We start from the raw sequence: 26,153 nt of genomic DNA on the forward strand, positions 1-26,153 counted from the left end.
CAGCGAGGAGAGGGAAAAGTCAAAACCAGAGGGCATCAGTTGCCTGCAGGAAGGACTGCTGCTTTATCTAGTCACCATTTTGTAAACTATTCTCATTTCAACATGGGAAATATATTCACATATATGGAGACCGAAAAGGTTTATGTAATCGTTTGGCTGTACAGCACCTGGTCGGTGGCGGATGTTGGACATGGAGCCACATTTGGAGGTGACGTGGCTCACGTCGATCTTCTTGGTCTGGATTTGGACCTGCTGGCAATGGGAAGTGCAAAGGAACGTGATCAGCAGAGAGGTTTAAAATTAAAAAAAACTGACCGTGAGCTTCACAAATGTTTTGGAGAGATGGAGGCTACGAATAGAAAGAGATGTGAAACACATCACAGAGAGAGAAATGTACGGTGGCTCATCAGGGCTGTAGTAATTTTTGTAATTATGTGAATTTACTCTGAAAAAGAAGTTTAATTTTTGAGTTTTTTCCACAAATTTAAGACTTTATAATCTCAGAGAAATTTGAGTTTTCTTCACGTTAATCTGTGAATTTGATCGTAGACGATTTCTTGCATTTTTTCCTTTTTTGTTTGTCGTAAATTTGTGGATTTAATCTCAATATTTGTCTTTGCTTTTTTTTTTTTTTTACCAAATTGTGAGTTTGTAATCTCATGTTGTTAATTCACCCCTCTAATCTCAGAGCATGCCACATTTTCCCCCATGAACTAACAACTTCACATTCCACATTTATTAATTTTCAAAACTATAACAGCCCCGATAAGCCTCTGTAAAAATGCTGACACGTGTTGTGAGAAAAAAGAGAATTCGGAGCGGTTATAAAGACACAACACGATTCTGTTGCTCGACGTTCGTCCACACGGAGACGCTGATGTCGGTTCCCTGGAGAGAGGTTAACATGAAAGCAAGCGGCGACAGCACAGCCATCAAACAAAACACACAACACAGCCACTGTGAGACGCTACAGGGAGCAGGTGCTTCAATTAAACTTTATTGTCCGTGGGTGACATGAATTAGAGTGCAAACACTGTTAAAAAGACGCGGGGACAACCCCGCATGCTGTAAAAGGGGTGTTTACAGATGTTGTGTGCTTAGTAAAGATACTGTATGTGATGCTGAAAGATGAGAAACACTCCACAACTATAATCCACACCTGAATGAAGAGGTTTGTTAGAAATGAGAGAGCTTGGAGAGAGGGGTTATTTGAAATATCACTCACGTTTCCTCCGCCGGCTGCATGCTGGATTTTGTCCAGGGAGCCACATTTAGCCTGAACGTGGCTAAAGTCCAGTTTAACACTCGGAATCATGACCTGGGAATGACAGGGTGACTTTTTTTTTTTTTCATTCATACACAAAGAAATGCAGCAAACACTGAGGGCTTCTCAAACTGGATGGGTGTGGGCAGCTTAAAAATAGCCCCAATTCTTCTCCCCCCTGCCAAAAATAATCCAGCGGAAGTGTCCCAATTTTAAATCCACGACCTCCCAATCTGTCGGAGTTCGCTTTTGGTGCTGGGGCTGTTTGAATTGTAGCTGCTCTAGACCACAGGAAACAAACTGCAGCCTTTGATTGGTGGGGCTTTTTTATGCAGGGATAAAGGCATTTATTAGAGAGTAAGAAGAGATAAAGATAATCCATCCAGTGTTGAACTTGTCCCTGCTTGAAACAGAGATGTTACAGCAGCCTGAAGCGAGGGTTTAATTCCCAAGTGCAACATCCATCCACTGTTTGTTTCTTCATGAGGGGAGGTGATTTTTAGGGGGGATTGTTAGAAAAATGACCAAGTAACAACATGTAGAAGAGTGAGAGGATCATAGAGACACACTGCTGCCTATAGTATTCTCTAAACTACAGTATATACTACAAAAACTCAAGTCTACACTATATTGTACTCTGTATAGTTCATAGAGTCTTGTCACCTTTATGATAAAAAGGCAAATGTGAGAGGATCATAGAGACACACTATAGCATTCCTATAATATTCTCTAAACTGTATACGCTAAAAACCTACGTCTATAACACACATATTGTACCCTATGTACTTTACAGAGTATTGTTACCCTCTTGATCGAAGTTTCAAGCAACAACATGTGAATGTGGAGCAGCAAGAGGATCATAGAGACACACTGCACCCTATAATATTCTCTAAACTATATATTATAAAACCTTTTGCTAAATTTCTACCCTATATTGCACGATGTTTACTTCATAGAGTTTTGTCACCTTCACGATTGAAGTCACAAGTGGCAAAACGCAAAATGCAAGAGAATTGTAGAGACACACTATAGTATTCCTATAATATTCTCTAAACTATATACACTAAAAACTAATTATTTACTATAATGTACCCTAGTTCCTTTATAGAGTATTGCCACTTTCATGAGCAAAATCAAAAGTCGCAAAATGCTGTTACAGAGGACTGAAAGGATCATAGAGACACACTGTTGCTTTTAGTATTCTTATAATATTCTCTAAACTCTATACTACAAAAACTTGTTTCTAAACTACCTTGCACATTATCATATTCAGTATTGTCACCTTCACGATCAAGGACACAAATAGCAACGTTCACACGTGGAAAAGTGAGAGGATCATAGAGACACACTGCTGCCTATAATACTCCTATAATATTCTCTAAACTAAATACCATAAAATCAAATTTCTATACTATAATGTACCCTGTGTACTTTGTAGAGTCTTGTCACCTTCTTGATCAAAGTCACAAGTAGCAAAAGGTAAATGTGAGAGGATCATAGAGACACACTATAGTATTCCTATAATATTCTCTAAACTATATACACTCAACACTTCATTCTATACAACATATATTGAACCCTACGTACTTTACAGAGTATTTTTGATCAAGTAGTGACAAGTAGCAACATGCAGATTCAGGAGATCGTGAGGATCATATAGACACACTGCGACTACAGTATTTGCATCATGCTATAATATTCTCTAGACTACATACTACAAAATTATATTGTACCCTGTTTACTTCATACTTAGCAATGTCACCTTTATGATCAAAGTCACAAGTAGCAACATTTGGACACGGAAGAGCGAGGAGATCATAGAGACACACTGCCGCCTATAATATTCTTATGCAAAATGGAATTGTAGAATCAGAAATGACACCTTTGGAAGGTGTATACAGGTGTGTATGTTAGTTGGTTGGAGGTGAGGAAGCAGAGGGAGGCTTCCATCGGCCCATTCCCCCTGTTAAAACTTTACAAATAACAACAAAGACTATTATTCATGAAAGGGAAGTACGTGATGTTGCTTCTCGGTTGAAAAAAGGAAGTAACACGGATGCGTTGCACTTTGGAAATAAACCCTTCTGCCAGTGGCAGACAAACAGATGGGTTAACAGATGAACACATAAAAGTAGCATGAGAGAAGAGCCACAACAGCTCCAGCTGAGAAAGAGAGAGGAAGAAGAGAAAAGAGAGAAAAGGGCTTACATACATTGCCTCCTTTGGGCGAGTGCTTCAGATTATCCTTGGAGCCGCACTTTGACTGAACATGACTGAAGTCCAGCTTCTCGTGCATAATTTGAACCTAAAACACAATCGAATTTGAAGAAAGAAAAAAAAAAAGGAAAACACTATATGTGCCTCGTTTAGGTCAAAGTGTGAGATGAGTGATCAATGTGTCTTAACATGCATTTGAATTTAACATGTGTTTACATTCACATTTTAAAGTAAGGAGCTCTGAGAATACGGTAGGATGTCGTCCTCGTCCCTCACTGGCTTCCCACCGACAAACACCACCACAGCTTCGTTTGTTGAAAATCGTAGACTGTGTATAAAGAAAGACGACGGGATTGAACTTCCTCACACTTTACAAAACAAGGCTAAAATATCCCAAAATGTGGGGGCTGCCATCTTGCCCTGGTGGCGTATCGGGGTCCCTTGAACACACATCAGCGTGTTAAGAACTATCTAAAAATTACTGATACCATATCTGGGAGGCATTTAATTTGACATAAAATTTTTAGTTTGGTCCCTGTCCTATTTGCTAACATGGTGGGGGTGGGGCTTATGATCTGTACCATAGCCAGACACCAGGGGGCGATCGAGATGTCACGTCGTCCATCTTTATTTTGGCGGAAATTCAAACTTACTAAAATCTAAATCTCAGTTTTAAAATTTCTTTCTCAGAGCTGCTGTGGAGGAAGAAATAATCTCACTGGCTCAAGCTGAAATAAAGAAAAAGCTACACTTTTTATTGCTGAATACATTTTAAATTAAAGTTAACCTTGGTTGAGTCATTCAACAGGCAAGCTTCGGTGGTTTTAAACACAACCAGTGAGAGTATTTCTGCCCGGTGCACCGGTTCGTGTTGTCTTGCAGAATATAAAAAAAAGGAATTTAACAGTGGCTACTCAGTCGCTCAAAAGCCAACGCGAACACAGAGTGTAAATAAAGAAAGGGGGGGAGGGGAGAACACACAGGAGCCCTGACAGCGAGCCTCCGTCTGCGGTCCACACCAACCTGACCTGGATTCTCCTGACAGATCTTCCTCACACCTGAACACACACACACGCACGTGGACGCACACACTCCTCTCACATCCATTTCAGTGTTTTTTTCCCCCTGTTCCTACAGCTGCAAGGTCAACCAATGACAATGCACCTGCACCAAACACAATGACGATCAACTCGAAATAAATTATATATTCTTATTCATTACACTATCACTAAAACCAGCAAAATACATTTTAATTTAATGCCTTAACACACAGTGATTAGGTAAAGATAAGATGTTTTAAAGGATCTACACACCTAGTTCATGTTTGTTAACATGTATTTCTGAATCTGAGGTGTTGACTTTTATGCGCACTGGTACGTGTCGCGCTCGTGTGACCAAAATAGTTCGACCCTGACGCCCTGCGTTAGTCAATCTATATCCACAAGAAATGATTGGCTGCTATTATTATGTTGATCAATGATGACCAATCATTTTAAAACCAAAACTTTCAGTAGAGGTCAGCAGTCAAGCCTGTCAGATGAGGATATTTGCTGGTTTTTGTCACCTTCGATACAATAATGTGTTATTTTTGGGGCTTCGTATGTTGTTTAGACAAAACAAGCAATGTAAATATGTCAACTTTCAGCTTCTGGGAAATCCTGATCGTCTCTGGCTGATCATTAAACTTGCTAGTCTTAGCTTTATTCAAATATTAAACTCTCTGTGGCGCTCATCGACAGACTTAGCAGCGTGTGTCATGCTTTTCTATGTGTGAAGACAATACTAAAACAGTAAATGGCTGACATCATGTCATTATAAATATGACTTAGATGTTACCAAATAGTGTTTATGTCCCCATTTATGTAAAGAAATGTGAACATCTGCTCTTTATTCTGACATCAGAGCGATCCTGAGCTTCTGGTCTATCACCCTGTGCTGCTCCTCCAGGCCATGACGTCACCAGACTTTATTAAAAATTTCTGCCCCTGTCACATTTCTCAAAGAGGAAGCAAAAAAAAGGACAATTTGTCGCTTCCTCTGCTGTACATCACTGGGGTTAATGAACAGCCTCGCCTCCGTAATAGCCCGGGGAACGCTAACGACTGTCTATTGCCTTGGTGATTAAAATCAGTCTGTTAATTGACGTCTAACAAGTTTTGTCTGAAACCTAAAACAACCAAGAAGAATTCGTGATGTGCCGTGATGTCATTTCGTGCCCTTGATGCGACGTCTCAATAAGTAATCCAGCTTGCATTTATTAATACTCGGAGCCGGAGGGAGAATCCTGCACGGCGATGACGACAGCACATCCACCCCGAGGGAGAGTGAATCTGCTGGTGTATTCTTAAGAGAATAGAGTTTTTATTTTTGGGGGTGGGGAGGGGAGGTTTGCGTCATCCGTCGACAGGGAGAAAATTCGAGAAAAGGTAAGGAGGAAGGAAGACAAAAGGGAAAGTCAGGGGAGGAGGCCGGAGGCAGCCGGTGACGGAGATGACAGCAGACAGGGAGAGGACAGTCAGAGGAAGTGGTGGCAGGTCAGACAGTGAGTGATAGTGAGGATGTGAGGAGACAAGAGAAAACCACCGCCGAAACACACATTACCTCGTTTCTTTTTTACAGAAACCTGACATTCCTGCATTCTGACAGTTTGTGGTGGAGTCACAAATCAATTTCTGATGTTCCAGCGTGTTGCATCTTTGTTTTTGTGCCAGTGCTTTACAAGAAATCTCATGTATACATGTATTTGCTGTCGTAATATTGGTTTTATCAAATATTTGTGGAGACATCGATGCAGCTTTGTAAAAGATCATGTGTGCTTTTTTCTCCGTTAATATGTTTGATCTGCATCCTGAGCCTATAATGAAGTTTAAATTGAATATTTGTCCTTAGTTTGCAGTAAATAGTGAAACTTAATATAAAAGGGTTAGTTACTACTCATTATTTAGCCTTTTTAAAACAAGGAGTACAATATAACTTTGTCCTTTACTGCCCCCATGTGGTGGAATTAGCTTAATACATGACAATGTGTATTTAAAGGCATCAAATTTGCCTTTTAAAACAAACTAAATGTCTTTTATTTTAAGCTGTATTATTTAACTTTGCCCTTTAACGCCCTCATGTGGTAGAATCAGGCAAATACATGAACGTTAAAAAATGTGCATGACTTTGTATTTCTCAGAAAACAGAGAACCTAGAAAAACAGCTAACAATAAAATGCGTTGTAGACCTTTTATCAAGTAATTGGGTTTATTTTGCCTTGTTTGAGATGTTTTTTGGGGAAAGATAGGTAACGGTTGAGTCTCGTTCCAACAACATCAAACAGCCAGCCAACGCTTGGGCGCGGCGGCTCGCTGAGCCCAAACGTTGGTTTTCATAAACCTCGGAATTAAACTCAACAATCAACTTTCTTTCCGTCTTTGAATGGCGTGTTAACAAACAGCAACTGAGAAATCCTGCAAACGAACACGTCAGAATCTGATACTCTTTTTAAAATGACTGTCACGTTTCAGGATGGTTACCTGTCCGCCTTTGGGCTGGTGCTTCAGGTTCGAAGTGGACCCGATTTTGGACTTTACATTCTTCAGGTCAGGCAGGGGCTGATTGAGAACCTTCAGCTGCCGCTGGACGGAGGAGGGAGACTTGGGCGGAGTCCGGATCACCGCCACCTTCTTCTCCTGGAGGACGCTGAAAGACTTGGGCGTGTGGCTGCCGGGGGTGCGTGAGCCAGGGGTGCGGCAGGTGTAGCTGGGGGGCGTGCCGGGCGTGACGGCGGAGGAGCCGGGGGTGGAGGCGCCGCTGCGGACCGACCGGGAACGTGCCGAGTCTGTGCCTTTAAAGAAGAAGATATGTCTGGATTAGAAAATGATGAAGAGGAGGAAGAAAAGCCTTCCAGGAGAGAGTGGGAGGAAGAAAGACAGAAATAGAGACAAAAGCATCGCAGCGACAGATGGATTGGACCGTACGCTCTGTCATCTGGTTCTGATGATGATGATAAGGAAACACAACACTCGTGGTGTCGACGCTGCAACAGAGTTGTTCAGTTTCCACAAAACAAACCAACCAGGTCAAACAAAGAGTGTTTAACGAGGCACACACACACACACACAGGCAGCTGGATTAATTTAACACCGGCGGGCTTGTTGCCGGGATACCGGTGCTGAGCCAATAGGATCTTAACCGATGACATCCTGGACAGGAGCGAGAAGCAGCAACCTGTTGTCATGGATCCCACCTGTTCATCTGATGAGGTGACTGGAGCTAAGACAAAGCCAGAGACACTCAAGGGAAACATTTTAACATGAAACTCCCCCAGTTGATCACTTATTCTCTATAAGTTATAAACATTTCCCCCTGTAGTGTCTCTCCTTTACACATTTGAAAATATCCTCATGAAATTTGTATTGGATTGGGAGAAATTTGGGAGCAAATGTAAATATACCAGCTTGCAGAATGACCACATGTCAGACTGGAGGATGAAGGTCCTGCAGAATGATGTGCCACCAGGATGAATGAATTAGTGTTTTGTCGATGGATGAAGCTAGATTAGTGCAAAACTCGTAAATATGTTGTGTGTTGTTGAGGAGGGTGCAATGGGTCTAACAGGAGCTAATAGGTGGTCTACCTGCAATACCAGGGGTTCTCCCAGACCTGCTGTCACCTCTGGACTGGAACGCTTTTGAGAGGGGAGAAGCAAAAAGGATAAGGAGGGCAGAAAAGCAGGGCAGGAGGTGCAAGGCGAATAAAGTGATTAAAAAAAAGAAAGTGATGAGTGAGGAGTGTCATCAGTAGCATGCTGGGACGTTAATCTAGAAAGGAAGTGTATTCTCACAGGTTGGCCTGGTGGGGGCGCCGTCCTCTTGCTCAGCAGCAGGTATGTGGCGCGTCAGAGATTTGGCGGGCCGGGGCAAGGACGACCTCTTCTCTGGGCTGCGGTACGCTCTCTCCTGAGTGAACACACACACGTAAGAGTCATTAAAGAGGGGTTGAACACAGGTAGCGTGCAGGAACACCGGTTCTAGCTGGTTCTAGCTGGTTCTAGCTGGTTCTAGCTGACTATCCATCCCCTGTTTTCCTTCCTCTTTACCTTCTCTGCCCATTTGTGTGGCAGAGCGGAGTGACGGGCACATGCAGAGGCGGGGCGGGCCTCACTGAGCTCCGCCTCCACCAGGGGGCTCCGTTTAAGGCTACAGGCAGAGCCGGGCCGGGGCGGGTGGTGATCAGCTGCCCGGCGCTGTACGGCCATCTTTAACAGAACGGCCCGCTTGGGGCTCTGGAGCGAGGGCCGCAACAAGATGCGGGGGAAAGCATGCAGGAAGTGAAGATGACGTGAAACACAGATGGAGAAAGGAAGACGTGAGATGACATGTGTGTTTAGCAAAGTTGCTAACTTAAAGGGACTTTTCATGATCAACATAAACTTCGGATGATGGAGATGTTAAGACAAAGGTGAAACTTTAAGACGGACTTGACAAAGCGGTTTGAAGTGAAAGGTGAAAGATTTGAATTTAAGATGTTTGCGAGCACCCCTTTGTCTTTATTCTGCACGTTACAAGTGTTGTTGGTTAAACACTAGAAACATAACTCTGTCTGCCTTCTCATGTCTGATTTCTATACTCACAGATCTTCTCTGTCGAGACTGGCGCAAGGACAGAGGCGAGCATGCAAGACAAAAATGAATACGCAACACAGAGAGAAATAAAAAGACAAGACATTTAGACATTCAGACATGCAGAGAGGGAAGAAAAGGAGGAAAATAAGGAGGTTGCCATGCAAAGAAAAAGCGTCATGATGCAACGCAGCGTTATGTTGTGAAGTTTATTGAGACAAACCTGTTAAAATCGTGCAACTTAAGGCTAATGCATTAAATAAACTGAAAATCCCTCCTCTATTTGCTTAAAGATGATGCACATTCATATTTAGGTACGATCCAAAAAAATCTAAACTCAGATGTGATGAAAAATGACACAAAAAGTGCAAAAAAAGTGATGAATTTTCCCCCCAAAACAAATCAAGGCGCTTGTGTCAAAGTACTTACAGTGGTCCTCTCCCTGGACTGGTGGGCCACACTGAGGGGCTGATGGCTCTCCATACCTGTGAAGAAGAGGAAATAGTCCAGCTGTAAGGACCAACGTTGGCCACAAGGGGGAGACATTTGCGAGTGTAAATCGTCACACACACACATTACACATCCATCAATACACTCTGAACAGTCCAAACATAAACGTCTGACACCATCTTTGGAAGCAACCCAGATGACAGATCGGTGAAACATCATTTTAGTCACTCTCACAGCTTTTCAGCTCACCAGACACGCAAACCTTCAACATGCAGCCGCTTCCAGCAAACACACGCAAGAGGACATTAAGCCGTCAGAAAGAAATAAACAAGAGCGGCTTCAGACTCGAACATTAAATACCAATCACAGTTTAAAATGGCATCAGTGAGCAAAAATAAACATGACTATGAGGCCAAGCAGGAGCAAAATACTCCACTTTTGACAAGGATAAAATTAGAAACAACATCAACATAAAAAAACCCAAAAAAAACCAAACAGACAAAGCAGTTGAGCTCATGAGGAACCATGAGGTTTTCAAATATGATTAAGCAGCACATGATGTTTGCCAGCTACATTGCACCTGCTTGAATCCTGAAAGAGCCATCAATAGAGAGAGAGCCGGGTCATTCGTGGTTTGTTCAGTTTTGATTGAATTTTCGAGTTGAATAAAGAGATTTTGCTGTTCTTTACATGTATATGTTTAATGAATATGAAGCCAGTGAGAGTGTAGATTAAAATTTGGCTGCACTCTCTCTATCCACAGCGCCGATCCCTGGTGAAGAGTGTTCACCTGTGGCCTTGCGTCTAGCAGAACCGTGAAGCGGAGCGGGCCTAGGGTGTCTGGCTGCCGCTTTGGCTACACTCTTTCGAGATGGAGAACGACTTTGGAGGGCTGACACCTTATTCTGGTCAGCCCTCCTCAGGCCTACTAGCACAAAGAGGAGAGACAGGATTATACCAACAATGCACACCCTGGTTAAATCTGTGTTTAACATCAAGATACACAAGTGACATTGTAAAAAAACAACCAAAACAGTTTGTTTTAAGCTAAACAATATCGTTAATGCAGAATTGGAACCTTTTTTCTTCTTCATCTCGTCTCTCGGCGGATGGTGGCTGGTTACTTTGCGGAACGATTTAGTCTCAGTGGTGCCAGGGCGGCCCCTTCCTCTGCCAGGGGCCCGTTTAGCGGGTCTGTCCACCACAGGTGTACTGGTAGGACTCTGGGTCTGAGGAAGGGCTTCGATTTGCTCAGTCATGATGCTTTTGTCATCATCTGCAGTGGAGAGGGATTAAAAGATGGCTAATTCTCCACATTGCAAGCTCGTAAGGAGCTAGCAAGACACATTAAGATTTACTAGCGACAAGCTTAATAGTGTTAGCTAGTTTTAGGTATCAAAAATATGTTTTATATACAATAAATATCTTTAAAAAATAACTTTACAAGTAGCGTATTCATTTTGCAAGCTCTGGTACCTTGTGAGTCCATCCAGCCACTGTCTGTATCTAGGATGGAGATGTCCATGGTGGTTTCATCGATAGCTGCCTGCCTGGTCTCGCAGAGCACGTCAGAGGTTTCATCCACCTCCTGACCAATATCGATGTCTTTCTTCTCCTCCTCTATCTGCCCTTTCTCTTTATCTACCCCTTCAGAACTGACTTCCTCCACTTCCTTTTCCCCTGTTTGATCTTCCCTTACCACCTCGCCCTGCTCTTTATTCCCTTCATCCTTGTTCATTTGCGTGTCTTCTGCCAATGCTTCTCCGATGTCTTCATCTCTGACACCTTCATTTGGCTGATCGTGATCCGAGCATGGAGACAAGTGCGAACTGTCCGTCGCAGGCTCCCCATCATCACTGTTGATGGCGCTATGACTCCACTCTTCTGCTCCAGACTTTGGATCTTCCTCCAACATTTGATCGCCTACCATCAGCCTCACCAGCTCCTTCTTTTGCTCTTCCTTCCCAACTTCTTTGACTCGATTCTCCTCTGCTTGATCTGTCTTGTCGGGCACTTGCTCTTCCTCCATCATCTCTTGAGGCTCTTCGGCAATCTCAATATCATCGTCTTCATCAGCTTCTTCCTCTACTTGTGCTTGAGGTATGATGATGACTGGGGAGGTTATGTGTGGCTTTGGTGAGGATTTATTTACCTCATGTAACTGGATTTCTTTAACTTCGAAGGGTTTTTTAGTGCTTAAAACCTGAACTGGTTTTGAGGTCTCTTGCTTGTCTGATGTTTTTGATTTTTTAGGCATCTCTTTCTCAATTGGATTCTTCTTGTCGTCTTTTTCTTTGCTGTCTAAACACTGAGATGACGCTTCTCCTGGCTCTGTTCTTTCTTCTGATTCCTCCTGTTCAGATTTCTGCATTTTCTTGTCTAACTCTGTCTGTTTATTATCAATCCTCTCAGCCACTGGATCGTTCTCTGCTTTGACCTCTGGTAAAACGTCTTTACCTGCCTTCTCGCCAGTGATTTGGGTTTCTGAGGGTGTATCAGCTGGGGACTTGGGAGTGCTTGGAGTTGGGGGTGCCTTGCTTCCTGTTTCTGTAAGATTGAAGGTAAAAGAATTGTCAGGTGGGATGGGTGAAGCTTCTCTGGAGGGGTCTTTTTCAATGTCTACCTCAGGGATTGCTTGGATCTTTATGTCTCCAGGTAGGCCAGTCTCCAAACGAAACTCAGTCAGTCTGTTGTTTGAAGAATTCATTGGGATTCTTAGGCGATCAGGTTTTACTCCACTAGGTACAGCTTTTTCAAGAATCAGCGTAGTCTTTACTGGTGGATCTTTCTTTTCAAACACTGATTTTTGCGACATCTCAGGGACAATTTCTTTCTGATCTTGTTGTTGCTTTTTATCTTGAACATCTTCCACTTCCATGGCTGCAATCTCCTCCTCAACTTCCCCCTCCACTGAAGGGAATCGCTGGTGTGGCGAGTCACCAGGACTGGGTACATCAGCAGGAGAAGGCATGGGCCCAGAGTACTCACTGAAGACACAGTAACCTAGTTCCTCTAGCTGACTTTCTCCTCCAACAGCCCTCGAAGTCTGATCTCCCAAGGCGAGCTTGGCCAAAGAACTCCCAACCAGAGCTGATACATTGTTGGGCATGGACTTTCGTCTCAACTGGTCAAGCTCCCTCACCTCTAATGATGGCCGAGGCAAGGCCCCAGCCAGGTCCAACATCTCAGAGAGACTACCTGAATGTTCAAATCCAGAATTGTGCTTATCAGAAGGTAAAGGCATATCTGCCTTGGTGGGGGTATCTTCAGGTGAATCGGTGGTAGTTGGGGTGATGGAGACAGCTGGAGGGAACTTGTGCTGGCTCTCTACAGATGGTGTTGAAGGATAAACCTCAGATTCATCAAAGCTTCCACTGATTGGACATAACCTTTCTGAGAGGGCCTTTGATTTCTCTTCAGTCTGTCCTGACGGAGATCCAATGGTAATGTTAAGAGAAAGACTCCTCTGTTCTAATGAAATCTTACCAGAAGACATTTTGGCGTCCTGTTGTTCCTCGAGCTTCTGGGTAATACTTTCAGTTTCCCCACTTAGCTTTGTCTCTGCTGCTGTGCTGAGTTCGTAATAACTCTGTGTTTGTGGAGACTCCTCTTCGTGGCTTTTTGAGGATGTCTCAAAGTAGGTTTTTGCTCCTGACTCATGTTCTGCATAAATATCTGCAGTGGGTTTCGACTCTGTACCAGGTTCTGTACTTGACTGGGATGTTTCTTGCCTTTGGTCTACTTTTTGATCATCAGTCACTGCCGTCCCATGTAATCTAATATCAGCGCTACCATCTTGGGCCTCCTTAATAGTTCCCTTAACCACTACAAGTTTGTCCTTGCTTTCATCCACAAGGGCTCCTGATTTGCTTGGTGTTATAAGTCCCTCTTTGTCTTCCTCTTTAAGAGTCGACAACTCCTCTGTCTGTAAGGGTTGTTTTGGTTCTTGTGCTTTGGACTCTACAAGTCTGTCACTCTCAGCGGCTTCTTCTACTACATCCTTTCTGTCTGGGTTACTTTCCTCAACTGAGGAGGTGTCAGAGATCTCCTTTTTTTTGGTGAGTGGAGGAGGTTCACTTGAGGCGAGATCTGCACCTGCGGGTGTTGCTCTTTCAACTTCCATCTGCTTCGGACTTAGCGATGCCACTTGAGGCTCATCTTCTTTCGTAGCAGACTCAATCGATGCTTTACTGATACTTTCTTCTGGCTGGGCTGTGAGTTTGAAGGATACTGTACAACTTTGTGCTGAGGCACATTAGCTAAAAGCTTTGCTTGAAGCATCCACAAAAGCTAGCCAATACAGTCAAGCTGGGGCCTTCTGCACATAGATACAGTAGCTCTCCATCAAGCAAAACACACAGCACAGTGTATTTTGCAGCAGGCCACAACAGCACAGGGGGGGGTCACAGCACCTAAGATAGCGTGCAGAACTGGAATGAAGGAATGACTTGCATGATGTTAGATGACAGGAAATAAATGTACACAAATATATTGAATTCCTATTGCAATATACAAGGATTGACAAAAATGGTCAACTTGATGATAAAGGAAGATACTTTTATAACTTAAAATTAATGGTTTCATTACAGTTTCAGGAATACTTGAGGATGTGAATGAAGGTTTTTTTTGCTCGGATTAAAGTTGCGTTTTTCAAAATTTTACTCTCGGTTCAATTGACCTTATAGGTACGGATGATGATAAATGTCCTACGCTGGTGGATTGTTTTGCCCAAAGTCTGTTTTTGGTAACAATAGGAAAACAGAATTATCCTTTAGCTTGGTATGAGATGAGAACAACATTGAAACTCAAAGCAAGTGATATACAACAGACGGAAGATACATTCAGAACTGATCCATGACGCACCCATACAAGTGGGTGCACTCCGAAACATCTTCTTGCACACAATATTTCAGCAAAACCCACATGAAAATATACAGACAACTAATTCTAGCAACACTTCTACAATGCTTGACAGTTCAGACAGTGATATTTGCATTTGCAATGTAGCTGGCAATACAAAAGTGCAGAAATGATCAACTACAACATGGTTGATCAGGTGTTACAATGTCGCTCCGATGAAAAGCAAATGGTTATGTTTTGCATGAAAAAAAGCACAAAATCAAAATGCTATGTCACATCATTTTGCAAATGGCAACTTCAGGTATTGAAGCAGAAGCTTAAGGATTTCAGAGCAACAAAGCCGCAGGAAGGTTGGCAGCAAAGCCCGAGCGGCATCACAGTTTATAAATCAAGTGCGGAAAGTCTTTGTACCCATTAGCAGAGCACAAGAGGATCATACAAAATAGGAAATGGATAGACATTCACTCCAACATGCTTTCATTAAGAAAGGATGTACAGTTGCTCACACAAACAGTATCAACACACACAAAACTCATAAAACACACACACCTTTTTGTGATGGGCTGTGTTCACCTTGATGACTTCCTCCATTGAGGACCTCAGGTGTTTGGGCTTGCTGGAAGCCCAAAGCCTGTGGCTCTGTTAAATAATCTGTCTGCTCTAAGAGTGAGTCTCCAGGCTGCTCATATGCCACCTCGTCCGGGTAACAGTGGGGCTCCTCTGGAGCCTCCTCCTCATCCTCATCCTCATCCTCATCCTGCTGATGACTGACAACCTCTACTTTATCTTCTTTGAGCAGGGAAGGGAGACACATAGATGAGACATGGAGGACAGCAAAACTGGGGTTACAAGACACTTTCAGCTCTGATGGAGATGCATGGGATGCAATCAACACACCTTCTAGTCAAGTCCTGATTGATTAAACGGTTAAAATATAACATGAATTAAATAAAATGTATTTTTAAGGCTCATTTATGCTCAACGTTACGGATACGTAAACAGATACAGACGGAGCACTCTGTCCGTCCTCTGCGCTCATTTTGTCATATTTTTGCAAGTTCACTGAAAGTTTACAGATGTGGACGAAACAGAGCACTACCACCAGAACTGTGGGGACGGTGCAGCCAAAAGTTCATGAGAGGAGGTCAAAGAACATGACGGAGAAGTCTGAACACTGGCGGACATCCAAAAAGTACTGGATATCTTATACTGAATCTTAAGTCTTATTACCGGGTCGTCAAATACCAACGCTTGGGTGGGTATTCAGCCCACAGGTGTAACCCAAAGTGGCAGTATTTGACGACCGGGGAATAGACTCGACATTCAAATATCTTTCTCAAGAATCGCCTCCCCTATCCTTAACAGGTACAATATCATTATTATTTGAAACTGATGTATCCATCTTAGTACGCAACTGGGGCATAAATGAGCCTTTTCAGAATTTTCACATTTCGTTTAGGAATAATAAAACATCTTACTTCATATTCTAACCCTGAATAACAAGCAGTTACTTTTTAATAACAGTTAATTTTACAGGTCTTACCATTTGACATGGTAAAAAGGTGGTAATAACCAAGCGGGAAAGTTAAATTACTCCCAAATTACTACAATAATTACCTCAAAATGTTTTGAAAACGACCCCAATATTATGTCATGATAGTATTCTGCAATTTCCCAATAAGCGGTTAACAAACTGTGTAATTTGAATACAGAAAACATCTTTAAGAATTTGCTCTGCTGGTGTAGAAAAGTTGATCGTTAGCTTCTAAAACGTGCCGTGGGACTACATCCCCCTGTGTTCTGGTGATTGCATGCCGCATGCGAGGAGAGAAATGATCAGAAAACAGGCCTCGCTGCTCTCTGTGAGTAAAGAGTTGAAAGCCAATAAGCGATTTACTCGGTGAGAGAAAATTGATGCACAAAAATGAGGAAAGGAACGACAAAAGGAGACGTCGTGAAGGGGAGAGCAGACGAGTGCTGGTGGGATGAAGGGCTCCTGTGGCAGGTTGTGTGCTATCGCCTACAGCTACGGAGGTCGTTTGTGTCGTCTAGCCCGCTATGTGTTAGAAAACTAATTGTAGGGAACTAAACTAACAGGACGGGATGGTGTGGCACATGCTGCAGACTACTCAGAGGGTGATTGGACGCTAAGCCGACATGCGAGGTGACAGAAAGCCGGACCAGAAGATAGAGGAGGACAATTTTTTTGTTGTTTTTTGTTGTGTGTTTGTTGATCTCAGATTAGAGATGTGTTGTTTTTTTATTTACCACTCTCACCGCCATTCACACTCTCACCCCGAGTGGTTAAAAAGTGTGTGTGGGTGTACCTTGTGCCACGGGCCCAATCTGCTCAGCGGATGGAGAGGGGGGAGGGGAGGGAGGCAAATTGGCTGAGTCATCCACTGCGAAGGGAGAGAGAGAGAGAAAGACAGACAGAGAGAGAGAGAGACAAACACCGGGAAGACAAGACGTGGATGGGAGGAAGGAAATGAAAAAAGGAGCGACTCCGCTGACCTCGTCTCTGCGGGAGGCCTCGCTTTGAGGTCAACGCTTTGTTTCGTGATGAGCGGCGGAGGATATTTGGTGGCGTAACGTCGAGACAGAGCGCCGACTCACCTCGAGATGGTGCGTCATGTCAAAACCATTAAAAAATTGAAGACACTGGGAGAAAAGACTGTAATATTCATACACACACATAGAAAGTCTCGTAACCAGCGTCTTCTCTTATCTCACCCCATTTATCTTGCTCACCTTCAACTTACTTCCTGTCACTTCTTCCTCTTCCTTCCTCTTCCTTTACTATCTATCTTTGCACACATCTCACTCAGGATTCTGGCATTTCACTGAAAACCTTAAACCTTGCTGTAAAAAAATGTGCCCGTGTTTCTACGATGGATATATCGATCTCACGGAACGTTGTCCAAATAGCTGCACGGCTAACTGAGCTAAAAAGCTAGCAGCAGCTACAAGTCATGGATGTATCTTACCATGTATCACACTTTACAAATCAAGACTCGATAGTCCAACAACGGATAGGATGCTTCATTTTATTTGTAGGACTTAGCGACTGTTAGCTCGCCACATTTTTATACTTTAGAGCTTGGAGGGTTTTCGAAACCTTCAAACGAGCTCCTATACATAATATTTTAAAGGTCAAAGTTTAGAGTAATGACGCTTTCTGCTGTTCTGTCAGAATCTCTCCGTAACCTTTATACTTTTTAATCACTTGAGCAGTTAAATCCACAAGAGACTCATAACAAAGACTCTTCATATTCAGGGGGATTGTCTGTCCTCGCCTGGCACCGTGACACCAATCACATTTACCCATCTGGCAGTCCGGTCAATGTCACTGTACAATGACACCACACGCTCTCGTCCTCCTACCTGTCGTTCCAGGATGTGCAGCCGCCCCACCGTGGTATCCGTTCTGGCTGTAGGCAGAGCTGTAGGCCGAGTAGCCGTTCTCGCCGTTCTCTTGGCCGTTTGTGGACCAGTGCTCGTCTGGCTGTCGACCGTCTGCCATGCCTGCCTGCTGGGACGCCCGGGGGAGGGGACGGGTCACCTGATGGAGAGGGGGAACAAGCAGAGTTAGAGCAGCCGTCTGAAGGGAACCTCAGGATGAACACCGCATGGTGGAGCTCACAGAATCAGCCACCAGAGGGCGCGAGGTGCCACGTTATCCGCGTGCCGGCTCAGCCTTTGTCTCAGCATCCACGTGCTGAGACTGGAGGGAGAGACGGAGAGAATATCCCTGCCTATTCTTTTCTAATTCCTTTTGTTTGTTCAGTTTTACACCGGATTTGACTCCATAAAAAGGCTCCAACAAAATATGTTCTTTCTGTGAGATGAACAGGTGGAGCGTGACACCATCACCTGCCCCAAAATGGCATCCAGCAGAGAAAATGAGCAAAAAAGCATTTCATATTTATATCAAATCACAAAATATGTGATACCATGAGGATTAAATAAAATGTTGAGGTGCACTGCAGCAGGCGGCGTATGAAACGGCGAACACACCCTTCATATCCCCCCTCACCGCTGATAAGGAGGTTGTTGCCATGGCAACCACAACAGGTCTTCTGGGGGTCCAGCAGATGGGTCTGACGGGCTCGCCCCATTCATTCAGGGGATAAAGTGCTCCACACACACATACACACACACCTACAAATCTCGACATTAAAGTGCATCACGTGACAGCAACCTATTAGCGCCTCACTTCAGCGCAACAAGCCGTTTCCCTCCAATTATGAGAACAAAAAGGTTAGTCCCAGTCGAGGACGCACCATCAGCGTATCTGCGTTCTAATCGAGCGTGTACCCTCCATGAAAGCGTTCGTTTTTCCCCTCAGAGGAAACACAAAATGTTGCATTTTAAACAAGATTAGCAGGGGGGCCCTGCCTCGCCTGGCAGGCTAGCTAAATAGCATCATTATCTTCAAACAGCTGCAGCTAATTTCATCAGAACAAATCGTCAGTCTCTTCCTTCCTCCCTCCAGCTTGTTTGTCAGGTCCCTTTCTGTTACAGTGCAGCACAAGCATCTTGTGACTGAACTGTGACCATTAGCTGTTACCTTTTTTGTTTAGCTTGAGCTGCTTGTTTATGCTAAGCTAAGCTAAGCAACTGGAAAGCTAAATATTTAGCTTTAGTCTCCTTTTTTTCTTTTGTCTTTTTTATTTTTGGATTTTAATCACCTGTCCATTATTTTTTAGCTAACTATACAATTTATACCTACATTTAGCCAGCTGTAGCTTTATGCTAAGCTAAGCTAACCATTTGAAAAGCTACATATTTAGCAAAAAAAACATTTTTTGTGTATTAACTGACTATTTAAACTATTATAATACTTTTCCCTTTGTATTTTAACCACTTATCCTTTACCTTTAGCTAACTATACCATTTATAGCTACATTTAGCTAACTGCTTCAACCATTTATCCATAACTTGAAGTTAACATTTGGGATTAGCCTAGCCTACTTGACTTGCTAAATTATGAACTGATGAACTTTAAAGCACACATGTGGTAGCCAGTAGTTTTAACCAACTGATTTTGCTTCTCCCTGTGTCAAGCCTTTATTCTAAGCAGTGCTAACTGGCTAGCAGGCTTCATATTTCACAAGAAAGCATATATTTTGAGCGTATAAGCGGACTATACAAAGTATTTTGGTTTTTCTTTTAGCTTTTTTTTTTGATCACTGTTCCCTTGCATTTATCCACACCAAGTCAATATAATTTCTACCTGCTATTAATTTCTACCTTCTATGCTAAGCTAAGAGGTTGTACCGTTGATAAAGTGTATTTCGATCACTTACACTTAGCTAATTGTTTCAACCGTTATCAACACCTTGTAGCTAACATTTGGTGTCCAGGAGATGCCACCAACTCAATATCATTCCTCCTTGCTTCCGGCCTTTATGCGAAGCTAAGCTCACCAGCTGAGACTCTACATGTTTAGCGTATAAATATGATAGAAGGACTGGCATATTTCCTGAAAGAATTCTTTTTAAACCGAGCCAAGAAATTCATTTTTAGGGAACTGTTATCTTAGATTTAAAGGGATACAATGATTCTTGTCTGATCCAGTCCTGAAACATTGGTACGAGTACGCTCAGTCCTTCCTCGTTCCTCTCTAAAGTGTCTCTCCTCTCCTTCCCTGCAGCGCTGCATGACGACAGGCTCTCAGCGATCGGCTAATGTCTGCTGCAGTGGGAAGACGTGAGGATCAGAGGAGCGAGAGAGGGGGGAGAAAAAAAAGAAAAAGAGAAGCGAGGAGGAAGAAAGACCCACTGACACTCAAAGATACTGGGCCAAACTGTCTGAGACTGAAAATCTCAGCCCAGGGGCTCCGTCAGAGGCCGGGCTGGTCCCAGCTGTTGCTGAGGAAGAAAACTGGTGCGCTGACAGTCAGATTGAGCTGATGGTGGTTTGGAATTGCAATGACCTGCTTTCAGCTGCTGTTTTGGCGATGTTGTGCCACACTTGGCATTCAACACATCGGCCCCCGACAAAGGATGTCATAAACCCTGGCAGCTTACATAAATCCTTTATGTTCTCATTCGATCAAAAAGGCACTAAATTGCACAGGAAACACGAGCGCAGCGTTTCCCCCTCACAAATTCAAAAGCAATACATACAACAGATGTAGATCTGCTGCTTTTGCTTTTATTATGCATTGGCGTGTTGGTCATGTTGATGTTTTTGTATTTGGATGCCTAACCCTTCCATTAAATCGCAGAAGATGAACCATTACTTTTTGTTTCACCATTTATAAATTTCTTTTAGTTGCACATTGTTTAACATTTCCCATTAAGCTACTAGCTACTAGCCTAGCTTAGTCAAGCAGGCTATCCTGACTTTAAGTTAACTATTTTCAATTAGCTACATATTTTATCCATTGATCCATTACTTTGGGATGAATATTTTAACCATTTAACTGAATAACTACTTAGCTAGCTCAACCATTGAGGCTATTCATGACAGTAAGCTGTTTCAAATGTTTAAACATTTAGCTTAGCTAACTTTTAGCAAACTCTGTCAACTATGTATGCATTATTTTTATAACTGAAATGTAAAAAATATATATATCTTAACATTGTTTTTTAACCATTTATCCATTACTTTGAGTGAACTACAACTTACCGTTTTGGGGTAAGATAATTTAGCTAGTTAGCAATTCAGTTCACTAGATTCACTTTAATGAACACACGTTTTGTTCATGCGTTACAACTGACTCAATATTTGGATATATATATTAATTTTCACATAGTTAAGCTATGAAAATCCCTGCTTTAGACAATTTAAAGCTAATTTATTGCCCTTTTGGTCTTAAGTACTATTTGATATATTCGGAGGAAAGTGTACACCATGTACAAGTGTATATTTTAAGGTTAATCCACAGCACAGCATCTACTTTCTGCCCTTTACCCTCAGATTGGCTGATCTATTAATTTAATATTTATCTTTAAATTAATAATTTAGGCTACTTTATTTCCTTACTTTTAATTGTCCCAGAGGGGCAATTCGGCCTCGCAAAACAGCCGTCAATAGTAGTAAATTTTTAATACAACAATGAATAAACACTTCTAGCAACATAGGGCGCTGAACTCATGTCACGTTGTTTATCTTTCTCCTGATGTCTGGGTGTGCCCCGTCTCGGGACCTTGCTCTCCAGGCACGCCCTGTCATCCTGGTACGGTTAACGTGATCTGACACCGCCCTCGCCAGTCTCTCCCTTTTAGCGATTTACCAGTCCGACCGTGTTAAGAGTGAAAATGATGAGGTGAATTATGGGCACTTTTCCAGACATAACATGTTGAGAGGCAGGCGGAGTTCAACAGGACAACTTTGACGACACTCTGGAAGGTCATCGAGCAGTTTACTTTGTGCTGAGTTGACGACAAAACATTCCTTTTTTTAAGCCGACCTCAAGCTCAACCCCAAAACACCGACACAAAAGCTGCGACACTTAACTTGAAAATGAGGTTACCACATTAGCACATAGCCCGCGACTTTCTCAGCATGCGATCCATCACGGTGTCCTGATCTTGAAAGGGTTAAATCAACAGCACTGTGAGTCAGAAAAGGACTGTCACACCCCGTTACATCTCGGGATTGATTCCTTAAATTGAACATGCCAGTGTGATGTCTCGCTGGGAAGAAAAGGTGTGGCAGCAGGCCTCGAGGCTCCAGTGTATTTTGTCTTCCTCTTTCTTTTTTCAACGGCACGTCTCGCACTCCCACGCCCCCCCCCTCTCCACACTTCCCTCTACCTTTCAGCCCAAGCATCCGTCTCCTCCACCCCACCCCACATCCCTAATCCGACCTCACTTCCCTCCCCTGTCTGCGCCTCCCACCCCCCCACCCATCCCTGCCGCCACCAACCTCACCCCCAATCTGGGTCACTCATCACGCCGCCATGGAGCGCCGCTCACATCGGAATGTCAGCATCCATTTAGGAGGGAGGATGGAATCTCTGGCAGCCAGTCTCAGTAGGCCAACCTGGCCTTAATCCTCTGTGTGAGCGCCCGAGTTTGTGTGCGTCTGTGTTTGGAAACCTTTGTGTTTTTTCGTGGATGGTCCTAATTTTTTATAATAAACTTATATTTGAGCCTCTCCTCCTGCTCCTCTTGACATTCCATTATGTTGAGATTATATGTATATATATATATATATATATATATATATATATATATATATATATATATATATATATATATATATACATATATAGTATTTGCCTCCAAAATGTGGTACAAATACATAAAAACTGTACTCAAGTATGGCACTGGAGTAAATATACTCAGCTACATTCAATTATGACGGCCACTTTTATCTGTAATCTGACATTTTATACACCAACAATTAATTGATTAACCCAGAATAATTCATAGATTCACCAGTAATGACAATAATTGTTGGCTGCAGCCCTAAACGTATGATTTTATTGCATTTTTGTGACCAATGCTGTGCCACAACTGCTCGATAACACTTAATATGTTTCCTGCATCCATGAAAATGAATTGGTTTGTTTGATAATTTGCAGGTAAATGAGAATATGAATCAAGAACAGGAGCGACATTGCCACACAGTCAATGTACAGCAGGTCTCAGTGTGTGATGTGTGACTGTCACAGTGAACCGGCGGCCCTGAGGGACGACAGTAGGACACTCAAGGTCTCCCTGACCTGTAATCAGCCCAGAATCCAGCGGCTTCCTCCGCCACAGCAGCAGCAGCAGCAGACGGTTGGATTATGTTTCGTTGACTCAGCAGGACGTGTGGGGGATTGAAGCATAACGAGCGCTGCCGGCCGAGTGTGAATGAAGCGTGTATATGGTGAACACAAGCGTGACGAGCACCAAACACACGCCCATGTATTTAAGGTGCCGGCGCTGAATCCACTCCTTGCAGATTAAGTACCGTAATGACAGCAGTATAGGTGCAGGGAGATTATGTGAGTGAAACATGTCATGTGGGAGAAAGAGGTGTGGTTGTTTCTTACAGGGATTTATCACTTCCTACAAAACCAAAAAATGACTGGAAACGAAATACTTAAAAATCTGTTATCTACAGAGTCATACGTTCATTTTCATTGGGGTTAAACCAAAAGTGGTAATCAGGTCAAGGAGTAATCATGCCAGACCCTGAATCAACCATCACAAGCAAGTATCTTGCCCGAGGACACTTCAACACGTAGACTACAGGGGCCAGGGATTGAAACCCAGACCTTCTGATTGGGTGACAACTGCTCCTAAACTACAACCCATTAACGAAGTAGTTCTAGTTTGATCTCAAGACTTGGCGGACTCAACCGTAATGTCTGTAGGTGAGGGTGGGCTAAAACATCCTGGCATATCAAAGTGAAGGTGGTGTTTGGCTATCAAACAACCAAAGTCGGATCATTTCCATCCGTGATCGTCAAACAGGTGTTTTAAGCCAAACCACCATTGTTCTCGAACCAAAACCAAGAACCTAAACCTAAGCAGAGGCATAAGAACTTGTTTGAGATTTTGCATAAATGTTCTGTACTGTCTCAATGTGTTGCTGATGAGTATTTAAAAAGTCTGCTGGAGGCCTCGACCGTGACATGATCCCTCTAACTGCCACGCTGCATGGTGTCACATCCAATCAGCTGTTGGCTAAAATGATTGTAGTTTCTACCTTCTCTGAACTAACCCCGAGTTATTCTCGTATACTGGATGGTTTTGGTGAGTCCACAAACTGAATTTCCCCTCTCAAGACGATTTAAGGTCGAACATAAATCAAAGTGACGGCTGCGTCCTAACACAGATTTATCCCCTCCTCTCGCTGCCTGCGCCCTCTTCTCTTCAGTTTTCAAGCCTCCCGTCTCATCAGAGGACTGGATGCTTCCTGGCACACATCAGCCCCACCCCACGCTGATGTCACTGTTCCCATGGTGATGATGGGAGGAGGGGCTGGTGGGCAGTCAGGAGAGGGTGCCGGCTGCACAGAGAGGACTCTGACCACGTTATGGATCTTGAAATAGGTCACCCAATCCTTCGGGCGCAGCCCCGGGGGTCGTTCCTAGCCGCGCTGACACAAATGGGAGCCGAGCCATTTAAATTCATCAATACACTGATAGCTGGTTGCTGGTCGGGCTTGATGATGTCATTTTCAGACTTTTAGACTGGTGCTGATGGAGGCTGGTATTTAATGTAGCACCGTCATGATGACACATATAGCGGGAATGCAAAGAGAAAAAGAACAGGAATGAACTCCCATTCTGTCCTCCATTTTGTGCTTTAATACAATATTAAAGACAATACTTGATAACATTTTAAAAAACAAATGAATATCTACTTGCGATCCCTCTAGCAGTTACTCAAAAGACTGTTTTTGAGTCGATAGGGCAAGTAAACAAGACAAACATCTGTGTCTGTACTTTTTATTGGCTTCTTCTATGACCAAAAATAGTTCAACCAATAGAATGGAAGCTCTTATATACATATTCAATTGTATTGATTGGATTGATGAAAAAATATTGATGTATTAAACACACTGAAGCTGAAGCCATTCAAATGAATAGACACTGATTAAGCAGCTATGTTGATCGTTCATCATAGTTCCTCGAGCAAAATGTCAAATTAGTTGGTTGTCGTTTTGAGTCTTGATGGAGACAAACATGTTGCCTTTTTAATGATTTAGCAACTAAATTAAAAAGGGTTTTAAATGTTCCGTCCCTCCAGTGTTTGATGATGTTTGAAATATTTGGAGTGCTTGGATTACCTCTAATTTTAAAGTACTCTTTTTGCCTTCTTCCAGGAGGACCCAACACATTTCCGGTCATTCTCTCGTCTGTTGTCACACAACAAAAACTAATCTGAGGCATTAAAAAATAGGAAATCATGATTAGCAATGCATACCATTGTGTTAAGTAATGGGCAGAGATGTATGATGTCAAAGAACATTTAACCTTTGACCTCTTGGATATCTAATGTCATAAGGTCATCATTCTATCCTTTTAAGCATTTGTGATTATCATAATGATTAAAGGAATGGCCCAAATTGTGTTACATGGGGTTACATTGACCTTGACCTTTGACCCTAGGCCACCAAATTGCAGTTCATCCTCGAGTCGAAGTGAACACTTTTACCAAATTTGAAGAAACTCCTTCTTTGCGTTCTTGAAATATGGCGTTCACAAGATAGGGATGGACAGAGGGGACAACCTGACAAAGTAATGTATCCGACCACGGTTGTCAGGACTGTTGTTCAGATTCAACCAGCTGTTCCTGCATAATAATTCCCACTAATTCTTGCAAAAATAAAGAGAGCAAAAACTGTGACAATTTCACACTGCTGTGTTTCTTGTTTCCCTTTTCATGCGTCTTTTCGCGGCTGAGGGGATTACATGACGGTCGACAGCCCCCGCCCTGCACACTCATTCACACAACCTACTCAAATCAAACCCAACCACAAACATACACACCCCCTCGTTGACGCCCCCCCGCAACGCTAAACGTCTCCGTCTGGGAGCAAACACATTGTTAATGCGCTAAATATAGACACAAACAGAAAGCCTCCTCTGAAACAAATGTTTAACGACCGAATCTACACTTACGGCTGGCTCACTCTGTCATTTCACTTTCCCTTCACGAAAGTCAAACAAGGAAAGCTCAAAACATGAAATTGGAGTTCCTGAGTTAATGACTGCTGTTTTTGGCGGGCAAAAAATATCTCGCATGACATCAACCCCAAACAATCGGCCCCTTTCTAGCTTCCCACATGTTGCCGAGCATAATT

General features: G+C 43.0%; 1 protein-coding gene across 13 annotated transcripts in view; it reads right to left on the reverse strand.

Moving 5' to 3' along the window:
- The window catches only part of LOC115576854 (microtubule-associated protein 2-like), a 62,648-nt gene that overhangs the window by 1,799 nt on the left and 34,696 nt on the right, over positions 1 to 26,153 (reverse strand). For 3 of the 13 annotated variants that reach the window (XM_030409441.1, XM_030409442.1, XM_030409443.1), the window contains 13 exons: positions 17,781 to 17,958; positions 16,724 to 16,798; positions 14,946 to 15,185; positions 11,013 to 13,748; positions 10,615 to 10,812; positions 10,327 to 10,464; positions 9,516 to 9,571; positions 8,310 to 8,424; positions 8,103 to 8,153; positions 7,000 to 7,310; positions 3,477 to 3,569; positions 1,226 to 1,318; positions 168 to 252 (listed from right to left, as the gene is read on the reverse strand). In XM_030409441.1, the coding sequence (XP_030265301.1) occupies positions 168 to 252; positions 1,226 to 1,318; positions 3,477 to 3,569; positions 7,000 to 7,310; positions 8,103 to 8,153; positions 8,310 to 8,424; positions 9,516 to 9,571; positions 10,327 to 10,464; positions 10,615 to 10,812; positions 11,013 to 13,748; positions 14,946 to 15,185; positions 16,724 to 16,798; positions 17,781 to 17,919 (4,330 nt within the window). In that variant the 5' untranslated portion in view covers positions 17,920 to 17,958. The remainder of the gene's footprint in view (positions 1 to 167; positions 253 to 1,225; positions 1,319 to 3,476; positions 3,570 to 6,999; positions 7,311 to 8,102; positions 8,154 to 8,309; positions 8,425 to 9,515; positions 9,572 to 10,326; positions 10,465 to 10,614; positions 10,813 to 11,012; positions 13,749 to 14,945; positions 15,186 to 16,723; positions 16,799 to 17,780; positions 17,959 to 26,153) is intronic. The other 10 variants (XM_030409444.1, XM_030409445.1, XM_030409446.1 and 7 more) reach the window with 10 other exon arrangements.

The sequence above is a fragment of the Sparus aurata genome, chromosome 24 (genome assembly GCF_900880675.1).
Source record: "Sparus aurata chromosome 24, fSpaAur1.1, whole genome shotgun sequence".
Taxonomy (NCBI): Eukaryota; Metazoa; Chordata; class Actinopteri; order Spariformes; family Sparidae; genus Sparus; species Sparus aurata.